Source organism: Antennarius striatus, chromosome 19 (genome assembly GCF_040054535.1).
Source record: "Antennarius striatus isolate MH-2024 chromosome 19, ASM4005453v1, whole genome shotgun sequence".
Classification (NCBI taxonomy): domain Eukaryota; kingdom Metazoa; phylum Chordata; class Actinopteri; order Lophiiformes; family Antennariidae; genus Antennarius; species Antennarius striatus.
The window spans coordinates 4,411,125-4,434,836 of NC_090794.1; the positions used below are offsets into that span (position 1 = coordinate 4,411,125).

The 23,712-nt window shown below is 42.2% G+C and overlaps 3 protein-coding genes across 4 annotated transcripts in view; 2 read left to right on the top strand and 1 right to left on the bottom strand.

Annotated features, from left to right (window-relative positions):
- The first annotated feature begins 7 nt into the window (after positions 1–7).
- On the top strand, positions 8–8,447 carry lats1 (large tumor suppressor kinase 1). 2 transcript variants are annotated; one of them, XM_068343127.1, is made up of 8 exons: positions 8–136; positions 810–1,252; positions 2,575–2,686; positions 2,787–4,222; positions 4,804–5,386; positions 5,718–5,900; positions 6,119–6,225; positions 6,303–8,447. In XM_068343127.1, the coding sequence occupies exons 2-8, from the start codon at positions 905–907 to the stop codon at positions 6,801–6,803; spliced, it is 3,270 nt and encodes a 1,089-aa protein (XP_068199228.1). In that variant the 5' UTR covers positions 8–136; positions 810–904; the 3' UTR covers positions 6,804–8,447. The 2 variants fall into 2 exon arrangements, with proteins under 2 accessions (XP_068199228.1, XP_068199229.1); XM_068343128.1 differs by having other exon boundaries at positions 126–205.
- Positions 8,448–9,016: 569 nt separating this feature from the next.
- The window catches only part of LOC137612989 (kinesin-like protein KIF3C), a 32,413-nt gene continuing 17,717 nt past the window's right edge, over positions 9,017–23,712 (top strand). The window contains exon 1 of the mRNA XM_068341730.1: positions 9,017–9,185. The gene's annotated coding sequence lies outside the window, so the exon portion shown is untranslated. The remainder of the gene's footprint in view (positions 9,186–23,712) is intronic.
- Positions 11,114–22,877, bottom strand: rab10 (RAB10, member RAS oncogene family). Its single transcript, XM_068341742.1, has 6 exons — positions 22,157–22,877; positions 16,862–16,922; positions 15,868–16,006; positions 14,040–14,129; positions 12,858–12,959; positions 11,114–12,143 (listed from the first exon to the last, which is right to left on the bottom strand). Exons 1-6 carry the CDS (start codon positions 22,281–22,283, stop codon positions 12,057–12,059), a joined length of 606 nt encoding a protein of 201 aa, XP_068197843.1. The 5' UTR covers positions 22,284–22,877; the 3' UTR covers positions 11,114–12,056.

Genomic DNA, 23,712 nt, shown 5'->3' on the forward strand with positions numbered 1-23,712 from the left:
GGGGACTTCCGTGTGTAACTTGTTGCTGTTGTACTTGTCATTCAGACATCCTAGGAATTCAACCTGAAAAGGCACGAGACAGTTCAACACAACAAGGACAGTTTATGTTAAAATCAAGTCTTCACCGCCGAAAAAGGTAAAAAAAAAAAATCGTTTGCTGTCAAAATAAGAAGATAGTGGAGAAACGCGGCGGCTACAGACATCGGTAAATTGTCAGTCACGGCTAACTTACTGTTGCTTGTTGTGTCCTGAGCTAGCAGCTAATTCGTAACCTGTTGTTGAATTAGCTTAGCAGCAAATGGATGCCTTTAGCACACAGGCCGCGGAGTTACGTTTGCGGAGTGTGGCTATATGACGACTGAAGTTGTGATAATTCCACCTGGTAGCTCATGGTTTTGCTGTGTGTTGTTGGTATTTATATAAGTGCTGACATTATTTTAACACATTTAACCAAGGGGAGCGACATTGCCCGTTAGCCCGAACTGCTAACTACGGTAGCAAGTGCACTGTATTTTAATATGCGAATTAATTGTTTTGTTAGATTTTCTAACACAATTTTTTAAAACATTTATCGCAAAAGCAAAATCGTGAAGCTCTTAAGTAAAGTTTTTATTTTTATTTTTTTTTGCGACAGTCATGCTCACGGTCTGAATTACATATTTATAATTAATTTCCACCTGTTAATACTTCATAATTAACTGCAGTGAGTTAAAAGTGTCATCTTCCCAACCAGCTAACGTTTGGTAACATGACTTGTACTCTGGGTATCTGATTATTTTGAATTGATAATGTGCATTTGTTTTTCTCAGCATGCAAATGTGAGGTCAGCCCCGTGTTATCCTGGCTGCAACCCTGGAATGAGTAACCTCTCCATCCTCCTCATCGTCATCATTTACGCTCTTCCATGAAGAGAGCGGAGAAACCCGAGGGATATCGACAAATGAGACCGAAAACGTTTCCAACCAGTAACTACAGTGGCAACAGCCAACAGATGCTACAGGAAATACGGAACAGCCTGCGCAACTTGTCAAAACCCTCTGACCCACCTAGAGTGGACAATGTGGTCAGTGGGAAAATGCCTCCTGAAGACACAAGGCAACAGGGGCGCTGTAGCAACCCCAAAAACCCATATCATAAGGCGTTACAGGAAATCCGCAAGTCTTTGCTTCCGTTTGCCAATGAACCCAGCACCTCGAGCCCAGAGCTGAACAAGTACACGACACAGGAACAACCATTTGCTGGTTTTGATGAGGTGAGTTGAGTGTTTCTGTCCTTTTCTCACAGAGACAGATTGTTGTGAAAGATTGTGGGGGAATTTCATTCTGGACATTGCTGTGTAATAGACAGTTATCATTCAGTACGCTTTGTGTACGAACAATCATTTGAAACATTCCAAGTATGCAAAGTGGAATGACAAGCTTGTATAGGTGACAGTAAAAACAGTTCCTCAGTTGGCAATTGCCGCGTGTTTTCAACCAGCGGATGCATTTCAGGTATGAACTGGCATTGAATACCAGCACAGTCATTGTCAGCTTTAACGACTGTGAAGGAAGAAGACATATAATTAGTAATAAATGAAATTATTCATCTGTATAGTTTAATACTGATGCCTCAGTATTGTTTAAGTAATTAAAATTAAACATTCAAAGATATAAGGCAAATGTTCCAGAAATACTGGACAATTAATTTGATAAAAAAAGAACTACAACAATAAATTTTCATATTTTGACTTTTTTGCATTAGTCTGAGAAACATATACACAGTAATCCCAGGTTACTCGCAGTTAATGAGTTCCAGGCCGACCCGCAAAAATTTAAATTCTGCGATATAGCGACAAACTGCAGTGCGCCCTCAATACTCACGGTTAATGCGTTCCAGGAACCACACGTGAATAACGAATTCCGTGATATAGCGACAAACTATTTATCTTATAATTTATGGTAATTTAAACATTTATGAACCCTCCCCATACTGATATTAAACCACCTTCTATCAGTATTACCTTTTCCCACACTCTTATCGACTGTTTAAAGCACTTTTGTGTCTCACGTATGTCTGAGACTCACAGAATGTAGCATACTTTCGGATGCCATCAGCCAATAGAATGCGTGTATGGTATCACGTGACTACCTACTAAAAATCCACGATGAGGTGAAGTTGCGAGTGTTGATGTGCAAATGTGTGAGGGATTACTGTGTTTATTTTATTATGTACGGTAATTTAAACGTTTATGAACCCTCCCCATATTGATATTAAACCATTTTATATCTGTACTACCTTTTCCCACACTCATAGATTGTTTAAAACACTTTTGTATTAAAGAAAAGTGTTTCTTTAATACATGGAAGTGCGCTGCGCTACGTAAATCTCGGAACGCGGCGCACACACACATGCTTTCAGCCATGCGCGTATGGTGTCACGTGACTACTTGCTAAAAATCCGCAATGTAGTGAAGCCGTACATGTTGAAGCACGAATAAGCGAGGGATTACTGTATGCCAAAACTTTCATATATACATTTTTGGCATAAGGGAGCAAACATTTAAACTTTTTTTCCTTTTTTCTTGTCTTATAGAGCAACACTCGCGGTGCAGGGGCAGACTACATGGGTAAAATGAGCTACCAGGACTCTATGAGGGAACAGATGGCTGTTGCAAACCCCAACACAGGAGGTCTGAAACCTCCAGGTATGTCCTTGTCCACTGGATAAAATTGATTTTATGTTTTTTTTCTCCATCAATGTGTGTCTGGTCAAAAGATTATTTTCACTATTTGTTGTACTTGTAGGAGTTTCCCACATGCCCCAAGCTGTGCTGAGGAGGCCAAGCTGGAAAGGCTCTAAGGAGTCGTTGTCTCCTCGACTCGCTCCTCTGGTGGCTGATGGGATGATGTACCGCTCGGACAGCCCTGGACCCCCTCCAGCCTTCCCACAGAGTCACTCTGCCAACAGCCAGAGAGTCAATCCTCCTCTGCCGCCCCAGGTACGCAGCGTCACCCCTCCACCAAATCGCAGCGCCATGCCTCCTGCATCCTCCAGGGACAGCAACCCATCAACCAAGCGCTTTTCTGGCAACATGGACTACCTTGTGCCCCGAATCTCTCCGGTGCCTCAGGGGGCCTGGCCTGATGGGTACCAAGCTGCAGCGCCTCAGAATCAGCGTGGGATCAGCCCGGTGCCTGTGGGCCACCAGCCCATCATAATGCCAAGCTCTGGAGGTAATAAGTTCACCTTCCCAAACAGCTGGACTCCGAGTGGCTCCTCCCAACCAGATTACATGTCAGGGGGAAGCAGACAGCCTCCTCCCCCGTATCCAGTTAACCAGGGCAGCCGACACAGCCCCACCGACCAGCAGATGCAGGCAGGAGGACCTGCGTCGTCTCCCTCCTATATCAATAGCGGCAGCATCCCTCAGTCCATGATGGTTCCTAACCGGAACAGTCACAACCTTGATTTGTACAACATCGGTACTCCTCAGTCCTGGTCCCAGTCCCAGTCTTCCTCCGGCAACAGCAGCAACCAGGATCTGTCCCCATCATGGCAGCACAACATTCCAGTCCGTTCCAATTCCTTCAACAATCACCAGCTGAACAGCAGGCAAGCCAATTCGGCCAACTCCCAGGCGTCTGCGACCACTGTCACCGCCATCACCCAGGCGCCCATCCTGCAGCCGGTCAAAAGCATACGTGTTCAGAAACCGGAGTTACACACAGCCGTTGCCCCCACACACCCTCCGTGGGCACAGCAGGCTCCAATACCTTCATCTACAACAGCGTACCCAGAACCCGCCGCCGTGTCTCAGATCCCCGTTGTGGCAGAAGTCCCGAGCTACCAGGGCCCACCTCCTCCATACCCCAGACATCTCCTCCAGCAACAGGCTACACCCAGCCCCCCCGCCTATGACCCGGCAACCAACAGGCTGAGCTCAGGCAGAGAGGAGCCTGCTGAAGAGGAGAGCAGCGGCGGCGACGGCTCCCGAGACAAAACAGTGGAAAGCTCTGAAAACACCACACCGACAGAGAAGGAGAAGAAGCAAATCACAACATCGCCCGTTCCCGTCCGCCGGAGCAAGAGAGATGAAGAGCGGAGGGGGGAGTCAGGGAGAATCGCACTCTACTCCCCCCAGGCCTTCAAGTTCTTTATGGAGCAACATGTGGAGAACATCCTCAAGAACCATCAGCAGAGGATTCGAAGGAGGAAGCAGCTGGAAAGTGAGATGCAAAGGGTGAGAATATTACTCTTCATGATTTTTTTTTTTGTATTTACAGATGAAGCTGGTTTTTTTGTTGGTAATTTGAAAGAAAACTTTCCCACTTTTTCCAAACTTTTCTCTCTGTCATCTCTGTATTATCTTTTCAGTAACTGTCTTTTGGATATTTTCTCAGCTGTTCTCTCTGCTCCTTTCTCTCCTTGCTGTCACTAACAGCCGAGCTAAAAAGGTAAAGGTGTCACTGGTGTCCTGTGTCACAGAACAGTCCACACACATCAGTCGTTTCAGTCAGCTTGTGGTGAGAGGCTGGAAGCTTAAATGTACGTGACGCATGTTGTGGCTGAAGAAAATGCATGCCACTCCATGACATTCATCTCACTCACCATGTCATTGCCCGAGCGTCTTTGTTTGGAAATGATGACTAACGCGCAAAACATTATAGATACATATACAGACAATTTTGAATGCATTTTGCACTGGTTTCCTGTTGTGACATTACCTTATTTGATTTCCATTTTATGCTCAACCAGAGCAACCTATTTGAATCCTCTGTCAGATCTTGTGCCTTAAATAAAGTTTGTTCTTCCTGTGCTCAGGTGGGTTTGTCATCAGAAGCTCAGGAGCAGATGCGTATGATGCTCTGCCAGAAAGAGTCCAACTACATCCGACTAAAGCGGGCCAAGATGGATAAGTGTCTGTTCAAACGAATCAAGACCCTTGGCATTGGAGCGTTCGGTGAGGTGTGTCTGGCCAGAAAAGAGGACACTGGAGCTCTGTACGCCATGAAGACGCTGCGTAAGAAGGATGTGTTGCTGAGGAACCAGGTGGCTCACGTTAAGGCTGAGAGGGACATCCTGGCCGAGGCCGACAACGAGTGGGTGGTGCGCCTTTACTACTCTTTCCAAGACAAGGACAACTTGTACTTCGTCATGGAGTACATACCTGGAGGGGATATGATGAGCCTTCTCATCCGCCTCGGCATTTTCAAAGAGGAGCTGGCCCAGTTCTACATCGCAGAACTCACTTGCGCTGTGGAGAGCGTCCATAAGATGGACTTCATCCACCGAGACATCAAGCCTGACAACATCCTCATCGACCGAGACGGACACATAAAGCTGACTGACTTCGGTCTGTGCACGGGCTTTCGCTGGACACATGACTCCAAGTACTACCAGAGCGGTGAGTCTGACCTTAGTCATAACATCAGTTTATTTAAAATATCAAATTCCCCTCTTCAAAAGTTTAAAAGGACTTAAGATAGTTAAATGGATCTAAGCAGCTTTTTGTTTGTCACTCACTGGACCGTTATTTATAATATGATTTGGAACTCCTCCAAACTGCCAAGAATTAATTTCTCTGCTGCTGAACCTTCAGTATTAAGATAAGTAGAAGTTAGAGACAGGTTCTAAAAAAATTCAAAACTACTAAATCTCAGACTATTTCACCAGATTCTGGGTGTCTATTTTGATCAATTGTTCATTATATTGTCTGTTGGACTCCTTGGTCCCAGGTGACCATGTGAGGCAGGACAGCATGGATTTCAGTAAGGAATGGGAAGACCCAGCCAACTGCCGCTGCTCGGACCGCCTGAAGCCTCTGGAGAGACGGAAGGCCCGGCAGCACCAGCGCTGTTTGGCCCATTCACTGGTGGGAACACCCAACTACATAGCACCAGAGGTGCTGCTCCGAACAGGTACAGCTGACCGCAGTTTGGTTGTTCTGACATTTTTACAACATATTTGAACTTTGGGGCTTTTTTTATGTTGGCTGTGGCTTTCCATGTAAACTTTCCAGTTTTTCCCAGCTAAGTTTTGTGTGCGTCAGTCAGCAGCATGACCTAATAAGGAATTAAACTCAGAAATACTCCTCAGAGTTGTTGTTTGTCTGACTGCTGTCCTTAATCTCCTGCAGGGTACACCCAGCTCTGTGATTGGTGGAGTGTCGGTGTGATCTTGTATGAAATGGTTGTTGGACAGCCTCCCTTCTTAGCGACCACACCCCTGGAGACACAGCTGAAGGTATGTGAAGCGTCTGCTCTGGAATGGTTTGTGTACACAGCCGTCATTGTTTGTAACCTGTCGTCCGTTCAAACCAGGTGATAAACTGGAAGAGCATGCTGCACATTCCGCCATCAGCCAAGCTCAGCCCAGAGGCTTCAGATCTAATTGTGAAGTTATGTCGCGGGCCTGAAGATCGTCTGGGCAAGAACGGCACCGACGAAATCAAAGCTCACCCTTTCTTCAAAACCATTGACTTCTCCAGCGATCTTCGCCAGCAGGTGGCGCCCTACGTCCCCACCATCGCTCACTCCACGGACACCTCCAACTTTGACCCTGTGGACCCGGACAAACTGTGGAGCAGCGACAGCGACGGGGAGGACGACCTCAACGACACACTCAACGGCTGGTTCCGCAACGGCAAACATCCCGAACACGCCTTCTACGAGTTCACCTTCCGCCGCTTCTTTGACGATAACGGCCACCCGTACAGCTGCCCCAAACCCATCGAGTACGAGGGCTACGATGGAGATGAGGCAGACTCGGAGGGCTCAGGGCAGGAGGCGGCCAAACAGGGCCGAGAGCTGGTGTACGTGTAGCGCCTGAGGCCAGCTGAGCTGCTCTTTGGTGCGCAAAGGAGATTTTCATACATGTAACGTTTTTTTTTTTTAAGAGTAGTCAGAACAGTCACGTTAACATATGGGGAAAAAAACAGATGTTCATGATACAAGTTTAAGGAAAGACATTTGCTCTTCTGCCTAGAACTGGACAATGAGTTCAATGTCAGTTTTGTGGTGCAGTAGCCGGGTGGATTAGTACTAGATCAGGAAATGGGTAACAGTAGATTTCAGTCGCAGTCGAAGACGTTTTTCCACGCTTAGGTCTGAACACTTTCTTACTACAGGGAAGAAATGCACTAGTTTTGTTGTAACCAGTCACCGATCAAGGGTTGGTGATTAAAAAATGTGTAAATATATGTTATCTTCAGAAAAGAGAACTAAAGATGTCAGCTGAGATGGACGAATAATTCTCCCATCAGCGGATCTGGTTACCTTTGGATGGACACATCCGGTTTAGCCATTTCCTGTCTTCATGCTGAGCTAAGACGACCAGCTGTTAGTCTGGTTTCATATTTGCATTGTTTTCTTTGCCCAAAATGTTGAATTATTCCTCTGGTGTGAAGGTTCACTGTAAGATGTCAGATCAGAGGAACTGAAAGCAGCAGTTCTTTAGCCCTTCTCTCTTTCTTGAAGACTTAATTTATTTTAAAAAATGTAACTGGTGATGCTAGTATAGATGCTGTTGTGTGGGAATTTGTGTTGTTGGAATTGCATTTACTGGTAGAAATTTTTTTTTAATTTATATTTTGATGTCTGTTGCAATGGGGTTTAGGGTTATGACTCGTAGAACGTTGCAGGGACATGTTGCTCTGATTATTTCATTGCTGTGCCTTTTTTGATCTCTTTGTCTTTCACCAAATATAAAGAGGGTCAATAAACAGATTGGCATGAGAGTAGGGGTAGCTGATTGAATTACTGTAGGTTTTATTTTCCTAATTTATACCTAAATGTATTTATAAATTAAGTTGTAAACAATGGATGTAAATATTTTTCTCCTTCCTTTTGGCTGGTTATTTTTAAGTTTTTGTTAGGGCAGGCCCTCGTTGGTGTCCACTGCTGCTGCCTCCTCTTAATTGTGTACATTTTAGAAACACTTAATTCACCTGATCCTGAATGAACCTTTTTTTTTTTAAACCCTAACCCTAACCGTTCAAAAATCCTGTTTGTCTATGAACCAAAGCACTATGATTAAGACACCACGGCTTGTTTCTGTGGCATTTCTACGCGATGAACAAGGTTCCTAAACACTTCAGCCTTTTGTACTTAACATTGAGTTTTGAATCTGGGAGAAGCTTGAAAGCTTACACCCTTTTTTTATTAATGATGTAAGGTTTATGAGGAACACTACGGCTGACTGTCACGTCAAGAACTGGATAGAAGGACTGACGGAGGAGCTATCTGCTCTCCCTCACATATCGCTACGATTTGATTCTCTTCCATGTTTGTATTTAGAAAATGATCAGTGAATGTAGTTATTTACTTACTGGTGATCACTGGCGTTCTGCACTGGTTTTGTGTTTTCATTGTGAAAGAACTTTATTTTTCTGTATATTATTACTCTGAGAGGTTGGGTTCAGGGGTGAGGGTGACGAATAAAGAATGTAAGGAACTCCATGTTTTACATGCACACAAACTGTTGTGTTGTTATTATTTGATGAACGCAAGCACTGGTGATTGTCCTTAGTTCAAACTCACAGTATTGATTGGTGACCATCTAAAACATTTTAGATTTAATTAATTAGTTTAATTTCTTATTGATTACCCATTTCAGCCTTAAATTAGACCGGCCTCTTTCAGTTTTGATTAAGTTTTCAGGGAAAGGGTTGATGCAAAGCATGTAAAATATTTCTCTATGTTGAAGCAGGAACATGTGAAACCAAAAAACAAGCGTTTTAAAAAATAGCAGATCGGTCTGAATCATTCATATTCATGGATGCATTCATTTCTTTCATTCAAATTACTTATTCATTTGTCAAATATCTTCACACATGAACTTTAAAAGGACTGAGAGCCATTGTCAGTGTCAGCTGGCAAAGGAGGACAAATACAGATAGTCCTTGACTCACGAACATTCCACTTTCAGATATGAACACACGCTTGCCGCTATATCCGACTATTGTCCTGCAGTTCCGCTTTCTGCCACAACGCCCCCGGGGGGCAGCACTGCTGTGTTCACACAGCTCCAACATTCGTCGTCTCTTGTTTGTTGTCGCTGTGAGCATCTCTCAGTGTTCAGATCTGTACAGTACCACAGTACCTTGGATTCTTTACTGTTTATCATGGATGATAAAGTAAAGACTAGTGAAGACAGTGGTAGTGGTGACATCTCTGATGACAACTCCTTCCTCCTTCACTCTAAAGGTAAGCTGCATGCTACATGCTAAAGTACTGCAGAGTAAATTGTCAACATCAACAGCTGACTGCGTATTTTATATGTTTATTTTCATTCTTACTTATTGCACACTAACATGATATTATGTGCTTTTTAACTTTTTTTAGTGGTTTAAATGGTCCAATGTGAGTGGCGGACAGACTAAGTCAAGTTAAATGACGTAAACTTATTTATTTTGTTAAACCGATGTATAATCAAGAACAACTTAACTCGAAACGACTTCTACCTGTATTTTATTTTATTATATGTTGTTTTTATGTCGTCAGGTTGTCACTCTGTATGAGTGAAATGATAGGTAGGAACCATGGTTTCAGGTTAGGTTTCTGCCCGGAAGCATTAACTGACGCTAACGCTGAACTCTGAACGTTTTGCTAATTGACGGTAATTATTGGTCGTTAACTGAGAAACTGAAGGGGCGTGTCAGACTTTTGATGACCAGGAAGTGCGTCAGCGCGTCATTAAGTGAGTAAAATTCATTTAGCAGAGGTAGAGATGTTAGTTATATTACAGTACCAAAGTATTTTATTTCGTTTGTTATGTCCTGTAATTGTTTCTAAGTCTTAGGTGATAGTACTTTAGTATTTAGAATACTAACGAATTTAAATGACCTTGAATGGCGATTATAGATTTAAATTTAATAATGAATTATGAATAATTAAGATTACTAACAACCTTTCAGAACCAGTTATGTTCATATGTTGACTACCTGTACGTTTTAGTAGTACAGTAGTAGAACGTCTGTTCAATGCTGCCCCCTGGTGGCGAGAGGGGTTCATAGTTCCATTTTCACCTTTTGAACATTCTCACCTTTTCCATCGCATCGCTGACATTAACAAGAACTGGACTCTTGGTTCTTTGTGAAGCTGACGTCTCTGACAGAAGTTTTTATACCTTCAACTCGGTTACACAGTGGCTAAAATTAGACATGACAGAATTGCTCTTCAACCCAAAGAAATCTGCATGCAGGGACAAAACAAAGGGAAAAAGAAAAATAAGTAATCCTATTGGGATGATGAAAAATCTAAATGATTGTTTATTTTTAAATTAATAGGATGGAACTAAAATGAGCTCAGCTATAATAGCTGGTATCTTATTCGGGGTGTACCCCGCCTTTCACCCACAGCTAGCTGGGATAGGCCCCAGCAGACCAGTGAGGCGGACAAGTGGCAGTCGGTGAAAAGATTGCAATCGTCTTATCTACATGAAAATGGAAAGATAGATGGATGAAACCAAACTGAAATTAGCAGACTACTGTTTCAACAACACCACCATCCAGAAAAACATTCCATCCTACTAACAGAAAAACAACCTCATCATCTCAGCAACCAGTCAGATAAGGTGCTGGAAAAAGGGTGAAGCTTTTTTTCCAACCAGACGGTGACGATGATCCTCTGTTGAAGGCCTTATGGTGAGAGGATGAGTCCATCTTGAGTAACTAGTTTTTCTTCCCCGATCACCTCATAGTTTAGGGTCCTCACCCTCTAACAGATGAAGGCTTTCAGGTGAAGGTGTGTCAGCTTTTCCCATAGAGGATCACCACCAAGCATCATCAGTCTCCATCTCTTCCTCCATCCCATCAATCACTCCCTCTGCCTCCTCCACTACATCCATCCACTCACGCCATCGATGAAGGCTGGTGACCGGAGGAGGAACAGGGTAGAGAATTACATGCCTGCTACACTCATGTCAGATGTTTGACTCCAGAGGCAAAGCAGAGCAACAAAATTATCCCTCCAGGCATCAGCGGATCGTTAACGAAAATAAGCCTCCTCTCCTTTTCCAAAGCATCACGAACTTAAGTAGTGGACTGGTTTTGTTCTTTTGTACACGTGAAGCTGATGTCTCTGAGATCAGACGTGTGTTGAGACATGAAACAACATCATTGAGGACAAACAAGTTAACTTAAACAAGCTTATTTTTAATGGATCTGCAAAACTGTTTGAATTTCCAAAGATAATTTTTTTTGTACCTCCCACCCAGTTACCCAGTGGCAAACGTTAGACATTACAGAAATGCTTTCCAACCCAAAGAAATCTGCATGCAGGGACAAAACAAAAAAAACCAAGGGAAAAAGAAAAATAAATTCTACAGATAAAATCAGACATACAGTGTAAAGCCATTCTCTTGGCTGGAGGAGAAATTCAAACGCTTTTCAGTTCAGCTTCCCCATGTCAGAGCCTGAACAGACTGAATATTAAACTGTAATTCATTGGGTGGATGTGGCTTCGCCCACCACACAGCCCCGCCCCTGTCTTCCATATAAGGCACAGGACAAAATAAACCCCCCCTCCCCACATACAAAAGGAGCTAGCCAAGCCTCAGTCACTTGGTAACAAATTGTAAATGACCAGATACAGTTAAACAGAAACCCACTAAGTGTACAAAATGTTAAACCTACAGTTGTCTTTTTTTTGTTTAATTTTATTTTTTTTCCTCTGACTGGAGGTGAATGCTGTGGGTGAGGAGTAAAGGGTGAGGGTGTCCAATCAGGTGAGCTCAGGCAAAGAAAATATTAAAAATATGAGCTTGTCTTTTCACAACTTTTTTTTTACAACCTTTAAAACAAATGACAAGAAACGTGACTGGATTTCTCTTTTTATCTGAAATAAAAGATGGAGAATGGAAGGATATGGTGTGGAGGGGAGACAGGGGTTAGACGAGTGAAGTGGTTTATTGTTTTATTCTGATAGTGTCAGTGTGCAAGAAAACTCATGAGACAGGTTAGACAGCGAGAGTTAAGAGTTAGCAGTTAGAAAGAGAGACAGAGTGTGTGTATATGTGTGTGTGTTTATGTGTGTGTGTGCGTCTGTGTGCGCGTTAGTGTGACTGAAACAAGTTGTTCAACTGCAGCACTTGCTCTTCCATCCTGTGACTCCGCTTCCACTGCTGATGTCGACGTTTTCACTGTTGGGTTCTTTTACAGGCGTCTGTCAGGAAGACAATACTGTAAGATAACAACTTAAAATAATTTTAATAAACTGCTGAAATCCAAATTATGAGCTTTAAGCTTTAAACTCAGGTGCTGCATCCTCAGAAAGCTTTTATCTGGAGCCCAAATTAATCATGGCAGCACTCCATTTCTTTCTAATGCAGCCCTAAAGTGCAGCGCATACATATTAAAAGCTGGCTTTGAAAAGGAATTTCTGGTTCCACTTCTGTTACTATGACTACCACTTCCACTACAGAAACAGTTTTAATGACACGTTTTACTTATACCATCACCATTACAGCTCTAATAGCAACTACAGTGACTTACTTCGACTGATCATCAAGTCGAGTGACGAAAGCGACTGTTCACAGCATGTATATCGTCTGATATTTTTGTGCAAACTGTTTTCTAATAGATTAATAATGAATGCTAATGCTGCCTATGGTGTAATTTCGCCTTTCTACCACGTGGCACCAGCTCAGCTTGAATCTAAAATGTACCTTGCGTACATGTGTGGTTTCACATGGCATCACTACACTGAGGTGCTATGATCATCTAATGGAAAAGTACCTGAGGTCAAATCTGAACTGAGTCAAGTAAAAGCACTGGTGGTAGTTCCCTTTAAGTAGAGGATTAATGTTCACACAACTGATCGTGATTTGACACACATTCAAACTCACTGTTTCGCACATGGTGTTGAAAGTGAACCCACCTTTCTCAGGATGTCTTCTGCTAACGTGAGGAAAGCCTTCTCGATGTTGATGTTGGCCTTAGCACTCGTCTCAAAAAACCTAATGCCATGCTCCCTTGCGATCTGCAGAGAGTAAAACACAGATCAGACATCGATCAGACTCTAGGCTTCATCAGACAACCCAACTCTTCACACCGGTACAGCAGAGAGAGCACTCAGGTTTCACCACTGGATAGTTAAACCAAAAACAAGGTCTGGGCTACAAATTAATTGCCTCTCTTTTAAGAATAGTGTACATCTTATGTATGAGAATGTACGACATAACACAACATCTTTGTGTCAGGAGAAGTGTTTACAGAAGGCTTATCCTTTGGGCTTGAGGAGCAGGATGCCGTTCATGGCTGAGGACATGAGTGAACATTCCCCATCATAGTTCCTGCACCGGTTAGTCTGAATACCTACTGACAGGGAAGTGTCTGCTACGACACCGACCTTCTCTGTAGTTCCCTGCTGCTAGAGCATGAATGAAAAAGTTTCAACTTTTCGACATCGGAGATGCTGACCCGTCCTGTTTCAGTTAATCTCACGTTTACAGATGGGCCGTGACATCAGTGTATAGGAAGTGAACCTAATGTCAGCGCCAACAGCAACGCATAACTAGAATCATAGATACAGTACTTTGTTAGCATTACTATGAACAAACATTTTCAACACTATGAACAAACACTATAACCACTACGATAATTCAATGAACAGCCAGCACCAGCAGAAGTATGTCTTCATTTTTATCTGGGTTAACTGAGGCTCACACTTCTTTGCCCAGAAGCTCTCAGCTTCCAGTAAGTAATTATCAAACTATTATTTCTAAATGAAGTTTTCATTTAGACATAAAACATTATTATTTGTTGTCAGAGCAATGTCACTTGTCACTGATTTAATGGATGGTGCAAGCTGACAAAGTCGAAACATGAACTAATTCCAAATTCTCCAATTTTCTCCATTTTCTCCATCCATTTTCTCTGCGTGGTTCCACTCTTTTCACTGCTCTTTATAAATGTTGTTTCTCACGACACTGAAGGAGCTACCGGCGAGCCGTATCGATTGTAAATGTGGCCCGCTCTGGAAGAGAAAACCTAAATACAGGAATGTACTGAGGACAACGTCAATGGCTGTTTATAGCCGCGTCAGACCGCACCATCTCACCTGCTCCCCCTTGGCTTTTGGTACGACCCTCTTGTCCTCCATGTCACACTTGTTGCCTAGCAGCATCCTCTCAACATCCTCATTTGCATGCTGACAAAGATAAAGAGGAGACGGTGCATTAAATTACTTTTAATATAGGCAATTGATTTCACCGGAACAAGACACCAATAGTCCAAAGACACACACACACACACAAACACTCCATCCATCCATCCCAAGCTCAAAGCTTCAAATTGAAATTTGAATTAAAATTTTGCGTGACTTTATGCAAATTTATTTTTGAAACAGTTGAAATATGAATCCTCGATACTTTTATTGACTGACCATTTTTCATTTTAAAACTATGCAATAAATTCTACAAACAGTTTTTGGATTTTTTTTTGATAAAAATAAAAATGACTGGAGCAATTAATTGTCAATATTATTTCCATTTTGCTAACAAAAAGAAAATTATTAGATAATCAAATAATTGCTGATTAGTATAACTGCTCTAAAATTAAGAATACAATAAAAATCAGTCTTTGTTTGGAGTCACAGTGAAAAAGATTACATTTTTTTACTCTGAGAGGTTATAAACAAAACAAATTGACCTAGATTTTCATTACTTTCCAATAATGTGAGCTCTTTGCCTCCTATTTGCCTCTCTGGAGTTTCACGAGACTCAGTTGTGAGTGAATACGACATTCTGTACATTGTGTTTCCTTTCCTTACCCAGACGCAAAAACTCTTTAATCAGGGTGACACAACCTGAAAGAAAAGCTTGGCGGTCTCACCCGCCCGTTATCATGCAGCACCTTCATCAGACCAAGTGTCGACTCATTACAGCCTATTGTTGCGCTCAGCAGTCATAACGATAATGTGAGCTATTAATTGTTGGAATCACATTGATTCATCTGGGTGCGTTTGATCTGGTATGGCTCCCACAGGATTACTAACGTAATAATCACTCTTCAGATAAACAAAGGAGGCAGCAGTAAACACAAGAACACAAAACAACGTGATGGAAGCTGAAGCAGAGATACATCCTCCTCCTCTGCTCGACAAACAATGTTAAGAGCTGCTCGTCTCACTTTTACTCATCCTCGCTCTCAAGCCCCTTTATCCATTATGAGAAAGCAATATGGGGCCCCTCCTCTCCCAGCTACCCATAATGCTCTAAGAATCTTTAAGTACTCCGGTTAGGTGCAGCCTCATTTTAAGAAAGACCTAAACAGCGATCCACGTTTCATAAGCAACAAAACCATCTGTGACCTTTAATTTGACATCATCTTGTATAATTTGTATTTGCCGTTCAGTAACTAATAATTATGCATTAGCGGGTATAAAATCTTACAAGTTAGTAATGTTTTAGTGTTTATATTGTGATGGATCAACCATGTCTGGACACGTAATAATTACTGTTACGAATCATTTCATGCTAATCCGCAGCAGAACCTGCTCCTGTAGTAACTCTGCCAGTAACTGAAGCATGAATATGCAAATCTGTCTTTCATAATCTGCAGTAGAACTTCCAATGTGGTCATAAACTCAAACTGATGCAATTTATTCCAGAGGTGAAGCGGCTGCTCTGCATGTGACTAGTCTGATACTATTTAGTCATGGACTCCTGCATCACGGCTCAGAACACAGATTAGCCATCAATCTCAATTTTGACTGCCTTCCTCTGGAGAATTTAAGTCACTTTACTATCAAGCCAATGATTAACAACAGAGGGCGTGTCAAGAGTCAACTAACAAAAAATACTGAAAACACTCCAAGTAATCTCTGATATGGTTTTTCACATACAGATATTGGATCTGAGTGTGTAGAAAGTGTGTGTAAGTGGTACCTCGTCGATGTTGCGCAGCCATTTGCTGATGTTTTCGAAGCTCTTGGCGTTAGTGATGTCGTAGACCAGCATGATGCCCATGGCTCCTCTGTAGTAGGAAGTGGTGATGGTGTGGAACCGTTCCTGGCCCGCTGTGTCCCTAAACACACACAGGTTTGGGTTTGTTTGTGTTCATTTTATTATATCCCACAATTACTCCACGTAAAGCTCTCTGTCAGCGCTAGATAACGTCACACCAGCAGCAGATACTGGATGTTTACCTTCATGACTAAACAAGGCTGACAAACCAGCACAAGTTGGAGCAGAAAAGGCGTCACAAGCTGACAAAGCACTTGCACAACATTTGAGGGGCCTGTTTAAACCTTACAAGCCAATCTGAAGGTTGTAATTAGTCACATGTTACGATTCACTGCAGGCTAACAGTGTCCCTCACATGTCTGGTCTAGCACATAGCATGACTTATCAATCACTGCTCAGACAGAAGATTCCCAGGAATAAAACATTTGCTTGGATTTTTTTTTTTTTAATTGGCTGTGCAATAGTCTGATTTTATTTAATTTGGATAGTTTGACCTCTGATCTGAGGAAATCAAGGAGAGATTAAATCCAGACTGTGTTTTGACAAGAGGGTTACAAACAGAGGCTGTTCCCCACTCAGCGCTGCAGAAAAAACGCCATAGATAAAGAGAGGGGTGTGTTTTCAAGGAGTGTATAATAGATCCCTTATCTGCTCTATATACCTGAGATATTCATTCCATCACAGAAACAAGTTTAATTTCAGTCAAGGAGAATCTGTTGCTGCAGGGAATAATGATAACCCTGCAGCAGACCGATGACCATTTCCTGTTCTAGCATATGTCTGGGCTCAAGGGGGGGCACGTCAAGCAGATGTTTCAGTACAGTCCACACACACACACACACACACACACACACACACAAGACTGAACACAGTTTTTAAATCTAAACACCTCTACAGAAAGGATCAACCAACTCACCATATCTGTAGTTTGATTTTCTTTCCTTGTAATTCAACCGTTTTGATCTTGAAGTCTATTCCTGTGAAGAAAATTTTTTTAATTTTTTTTTACATCAGCATGTACATCAAGCCAAAACACACAAGTAACTGGCATGTTAAGCTCTGGCGGTGACGCAGATGGAGAGAAACAGAGAGATGTTGACAATGGGAATAAGAAATGGCAGAGACATTTAGGGGCAGGGAAATTGAAGGCGAGTGACCAACATTTCCATCGGAGGGACAATAACGATCTCTTCCTCACTGCAGTGTCATGACCAGACCTTGAGCCTATCAGCAGACAGCTGTGGGGTCATTATCTAGAGAACAATGGACGTACACACACCAGGGTTAAGCAGGAAAACTGCGTGTTTACATGCAATGCAAAACACTGACTCCTGGAATGATTAGAATTATGAATTTATATTTATGTTTATAAGTGACATCTGAAGATGCAGTTTAAAAGTATTTGTTTTACTTTTTGGGATTTGAACTGATGGGGCAGAGAGGACGGGTTGCACTTTTCCCTTTATGTGGATGTTTTTCGACATGGAAACTGACATAATAGAGTTTCCATTTTGGCTGGACTGGTTTTTTTTAAATACAAGGACACTTCTTACAGGAGCTGAACAGCCTTCTTGTTTTTCATTTTATATTCTGTTCTACTTGTTATATTTTCAAATATTTCCTCTGACACTTATTAATTACCAATATTGTCATTACCCCGCGACTCACTCTGGGTTAGACAAACATACAAAGTAATTCCAAAAATATTACGAGGCTTCAATCAGCCTTATCAAACAAAACAACCACGCAAGGTGTCACTCGGGCTGCAAGGATGTGATATGAATTAATGACTCATTTTAGTTCAACCGCTAACACTCATCTTCATTAGTAATTCTTCATTCCTCTCTTTAATCAGCCTACATTCCATACAACTGTGATTATTGTGAATAAAGACGGCAAATCCTCTCATCCGAGATGCACCAACTAATTGTATAGATACGTTTATCGATTTGAAAAGTAATTGATTTACTGTCACAATTTGGCAAAAACAAACCTAATGCATTCATTACTGTCATCAGGATTTTGTCGCTCGTCATTATGAAACTGTGAAGGAGGCCAGTTTACTCATGAAACTTTTTGGCCTGATTGCATTCTGTCAGTTCTGCTCCGGTCAGAAATTGCGGTTGGGTTAAAAAAAAAAAAAATCCAAGAAACAGCTGTGCTCTAGGTGGGGCAGCACCATGATAGAATAATGAAGGAACCGGCTGCCAAGTTGTGACTCACTAAATATTATGTACTTCCCAGAGGGAAGGAGGAGAGAACAGAAAGATAGAGCTGCGGAAACAAAAGAAGAGGAACACAGGGGCTCCACTGAAGAGACAACTTACTATTTCTATCGTCTCATTCTAAAAATGATTAACAAAAAGAAGGGAATGCTGATTAAAACTACATTCTGAGTTGTGTTCTCAAAAAACAGACAAAAAAGAAACAAGTGAGGATGACGGTGAAGTCCAGAGTGAGAAATGAAACCAAATATATGCTTTTTCCTCGCAAGATAAATTGACAAGTTGTCAAGAAAGTATGCACATTGTGCAATCGTCCCTTTACCCAACATATGGGAAAACTTCAAGGGAGGGCGGGGGGGAAGATGAAACTTTGCAGGATGGACAAACTTTGACCTGGATCCCTGAAAACACTGAGTCCTGACTGGTCCCATTTTCCAAGAGAATACAAAGCTAGAAGATTGAATGAATTCCAGTGTAGCCATCACACTTTGTAATGAAACATTCATGACGTGTTGTGGACAGATGACAAAACATCATGCATATTCAGCACTGAATATACGAAGCCCTCTAATATACAAGTTGCAAGTTGGAAATGAGGATGAGTGACTGAAGATGGGGAGGGAGGGGGGATTTCCAATGGGGGTATTTTGAGAAGCAGCTGTGCATCTGTGTCTTTGAAGGTATGAGTACTGTGTCAGAGAAAGAACACACTCCTGTTTCACGTGTCCTGGTTCTACTGGTTTTCTGTGAAGGTCCAGTTCTTTCAGGTTCCCTGTTTGGTATCATCTGTTAAGCAGTGGATTCCACAATGTTACGAAGCATTAAGACCAACAAAATATGATGGCAAAAAGCAAAACAAAAAGGAGACAACTGCAGTGTTTCCCATGGAGTTACTGTTGCAGGGATGGAGAGGGAAATGCATTCATTATGCATTGGTTATATTGGACTTAACATTTAAAATTCTAGTGGTAATGTTAACTCTGGAGCCAGTTTAATCCTCGTTTTCCACGCACACCTTCCCACACATCACCAAGACTCTTGTTTTTCCCTTGTGATTCTACCATGTGTGGATGTGACTTACTCTTAAAGTCATTTCAGAACAATAGAAACCAACCAATGTTCTGTATTCCACATAATATCATCACTATCACTAGAAATCTAATGAAAGATCCAGTGACTGGAAGCAGAACACACAGTACTTCTGAAAAGGCAGAGCTAGAACCATCAGCTCATTTCTGTTTCCAATTTTACAATCATACATCTTTTTTCTTCTGACTAAAAGTCTGGTATACATTATAAAAAAGCTGAGATTGTGTTCTCCATATTCTGACCTTCTTAAAGCTTATCGCTGTGCATGTTGTTTTGTTTTGAATACAAATAAAGAAGAAAAATAAGCTGAGACAGCTTGTGACTGGATGAAATGTGTCACCGTCTCTAAGGGAACGGTGTGTTTCCACCAACCATCCAAAACCCACTAAAAAGATGGTTTGTGATCATTCGTGTCAGCGTCCTATATTTTTCTGATTGCATAATTCAATTCGACGTCAGAATTCTTGAACACATTTGTTCTCACCATTGTCTGTACCTCAGAAGGTTGGTTGGTTGGTCAACAGGATATCTTAAATACTACTGAATACAATCCCATAAAACTTGGTGGCAGGATGGGTTATGGGATAGAATACATTTCATTAAATGTTCGGTCTGGTCCAGATAAAAGGAGCATATCCACCCCACCCCACCCCCGAAATTAACTTTCTTATGGTCTCTGGATGCGATTTGGTCCAAATACAAATTCAGATCCATCAGATTTAACTGCTTGTCTTTGGCAAAGCCAGGATCCTTAAATTATGGCTCCAGGGCAACAAGTTACATTGAACTCAAGAGGATGGCCTTGGCAGGGGCGTATGTTCTAATGAGTGCCATTCTAGGTACAGGGGGGGCCACATTCAGTCCCTTTCATGAAGCCAGTATTTTTCTGGTCAGTGGTTGAGAGGTGCGCCAGCTTTACCACTGGCATCAGGTCCGGTCGAAAAGTCTGAGTCACTGTAGCCGTCGTGGTGGGTGGAATAAAATTATACCTACAGTAAAGAAGTGGAATAATCCAGTGGATTCAGTATTTCCAGTAAGAATTTCTCTAGAGTTACTGGTCCTGGTGATAACCTCAAAACCTGACATGGACTTTTCGATTTGTCTTCCTCATGATTGTCAACTGGGTCGGAATTGAGCCGTTTCCATGTTATGAGGAAAACAAAACTGACTCTTATTATTTGTCACAACACTGACTGAATGGAAGCCTTGCTCAAAAAGTGTCAAACCTGCTGCAGGATAACTGGTCCTTTACTACAAATGATTCAGTCAATGAAATTGAAAATTCCGATCTCATTTTTGACAATTCATCTCTATTGGATAGCCATGTTGTACAATACATTATGTTTTTCTAAGGGTAAGAATTAAATAACAGCTGTAGCTGCTGAGAGATGAAACACTTCACTGCCCGGCTCCACTGGGAAAACATTCCTGCAAGGAGCAATGATCGGTTATTTTGTCTTTGTCTCCTTAGGAGTCCATCAATCTGTCACCTCTGATACAGAGAACTTAACGAAAAAGAAGGCTCATAATCTCCATCAAGTCCCAAATGACTGTGTCTATGTTAAGAGAAACATGACTTAGTTTTACACAGCATAAATTAAGCAGACTGCAAGACGAAAAATTAACTTAAACAGATACATAGATGTGATAAGCTTGCAACTGTTCATTATTTCACCTAAAAAACAACAACTGGATGTCACTGGGGATACAGTCACCATTATGGTTGTGTTTTCTTAGTCAATACAGTGAGGAGCAGTTGTCAGCACCTATTAGCAGCAATGTGGGCTTGGATATGAGGAAATAAATCCTGCACACTGCCAACTTCATGTGGTCAAGCAAAACATATCTAAAGTTACATTATTACTCAGCACTGATCTTGAGCAAGAGAAGTAAATGGAGCCGTCAGTCGGCCTGTGCAGGGATTTGACAGTCGACACTTCACTGAGTGTGATGTTGGATGCAAGAGTGGAGGATAGAGAGATGGCTGATGATGCCAAAATGATGAGCAGTCAGCATCTAAGAATAGTCACTTAAATCCCATTTGGAGATACTTTATACTTATATATTATTAAATTTCAGAGAAAAATATGGTACGTCTCACTAATAAAAATCATTCAACAACTTGAGTCAATAATGACACTGCAGACTAAGATCTGGCAATAAATCTAAGCAGAAGCAGTTTAGATAATTTAGACAACAATGTTAAAATATAACTTCTTCATGGTGAAGATACAGAAGACAAATGTACATAACAGAAAAAGCAACTCTTTGCTGTGATCACTTTAATGTTATTGAAAGTGCTTTTATTTTTCTTGACACGACTTGGACTCTTCTCAAAAATCTGATCACTTCTTCCATGAGTGCTTCTGGTTTTTCCCTTGTGTGACAGCTGTAATTTGATAGTAAAATAAAGATGTTTGTAAGTTTTGAAGTGTTTTTAGTCACAAAGACAACCCCTTATAGTTCTTTACGTGGATCCTAATGAGTAAAACCTGTCAGATTGGAGGGCAGACTTGTGCTTTTACAACATCAGCCCGGCCCTGCGCTGCTCGTTAGCCCACTAGCCACTCGGTCAAGTGACATGACAGCAATTATCCTGACACCTTAACAGGTTATACTTGTCATTAATGACAAATTAAATGCCAAAAAAATTCGCATCTAGTTATTCATGTCACAATTATTATCAGTATCGGCATCACCGCTGGCTTGGAGCTAGCATGAACAGGCCGGGAGGCAGGCTAGCTAACGTCAGCATGCTGCTAGCATACTAGCTAACCAAATATGTCCTGCCTACCATTTCCAGCTGCAGGAGTCAGGTGAGTCACCCAGCTGTCAAGCTAGCTCCGATATGCAGCTGACAGTATCACAAACACGGTTCTTTCTCTGCATCTTCTTACCTATGGTGGAGATGAAGGTTGTGTTGAAGGCGTCGTCAGAGAAGCGGAACAGCACACAGGTCTTCCCCACGCCCGAGTCTCCGATCAGAAGCAGCTTGAACAGCAAGTCGTACGTCTTCTTCGCCATTGAAAAGAGCTTATGTTCACCCCAAAAACAAGATACCAAAAAAACAAAAACAAAAACAAACTGATAAGCTAGCACGTCTGTGTGGAGTCTAAAGTCAGCTCCTCTGCCCCGCTTCTCCTGACTGAACAGTTAACCTGGGTTTTGTTGATTAGCCTGGCAAGCTAGTTGGCTAAACACCACACAAAGTAACGTGGTCGCAGACGTGTCCGGCAAGTTTTAATTCCCCAAGTCCGACTGTTTTCCCTCTTACAACATGAGAACAGATTGGAAAAATAGGCTCTCCTCCCGTGTGATTCCGGTTTTCCACTTTCTTTTCTCCCACACAGTCGGGACAAAATGGCTCCTCTCTCTCTCTACCCCGGACTCACTCTTTCTTCAAACTAACGGCGAGCTAATTCAAATTCCTGGCACACCCCTTCATTCCACAGCCTTACGACGAGCTCTGCCGATGAGAATTCGAAAAAAAATCTTCGCCTTAAAGTGTGTCAAGTTCACTGTCAGGCGGGAGTTAATTCGCTTTTATCGGGTAAGATTAGAACCGAAATACAGACGACCGCCGTCGCCTTCGAATGGGAGCCTCCACGGCGACACCCTATAGTTTAGCCCCGCCTTTGTCCAACCCCTTCTGTCAAATGCCACCAATATGATTAGTCAATCGAGCTGTCAATCTAGGTTCACTCCCGTTTTCATTGGCTATCATCACATATATTAGAGGTAAAAGGGCGTACTTCTGATTGTCAGAGGGCAAATGTAACTGTGAAAGTTTCACGGACATTGAGGCTCAAATCTCCCATGAATTCAATTCATTAAATTTGCATACAGATCCAATATGGCGGCCGGTTTCTTACGGATCTCTTTTAGCCGGGGTGTGTGTCAGTTTTCATGGTAAACTGGCTATTTGATGCGGAGACTATCCCAGCTGTGAATCAGGCAGCGTGATGTCATAAATTTCTGTGCTTGTTACGGGCGTTTCCCGCATCATCTGCTCTGTCACCGGCAAAGAGCGTTCATATCCTTTAAAACACACTATCAGAAAATAAAGTATTCACATGTCCACACCATTGTTCCAGACTCTCTACACTTAACTTTCTGTGTGTGTGTGTGTGTGTGTGTGTGTGTGTGTGTGTGTGTGTGTGTGTGTGTGTGTGTGTGTGTGTGTGAGAGAGAGAGAGAGAGAGAGAGAGAGAGAGAGAGAGAGAGAGGGGAGAAAAAGAGACTTTCCTTCTTCCGCCTGTCAAAGTACTGTAGTTTGTCTCTTTAGACACTCCTTTGGAATGCTGAGTATGCCCTGCTTTCTACAGCCGAGTACAGACTTGCCACTAAGAAGGAAAGAAACTATGATGAAGTGTGTGTGTGTGTGTGTGTGTGTGTGTGTGTGTGTGTGTGTGTGTGTGTGTGTGCCTGCGTGCGTGCGTGCGTGTGTGTGTGT

Excerpts from the sequence above, each read along its gene's own strand:
- lats1 (XM_068343127.1), top strand. The coding sequence starts at position 905 with ATGAAGAGAGCGGAGAAACCCGAGGGATATCGACAAATGAGACCGAAA. Across the intron at positions 2,687-2,786 it reads AGGAGGTCTGAAACCTCCAG|GAGTTTCCCACATGCCCCAA; the intron begins GTATGTCCTTGT and ends TTGTACTTGTAG. Across the intron at positions 5,387-5,717 it reads CTCCAAGTACTACCAGAGCG|GTGACCATGTGAGGCAGGAC; the intron begins GTGAGTCTGACC and ends CCTTGGTCCCAG.
- rab10 (XM_068341742.1), bottom strand. The coding sequence starts at position 22,283 with ATGGCGAAGAAGACGTACGACTTGCTGTTCAAGCTGCTTCTGATCGGA. Across the intron at positions 16,007-16,861 it reads AAAATCAAACTACAGATATG|GGACACAGCGGGCCAGGAAC; the intron begins GTGAGTTGGTTG and ends GTGTGTGTTTAG. Across the intron at positions 12,960-14,039 it reads CAAAAGCCAAGGGGGAGCAG|ATCGCAAGGGAGCATGGCAT; the intron begins GTGAGATGGTGC and ends TACTCTCTGCAG.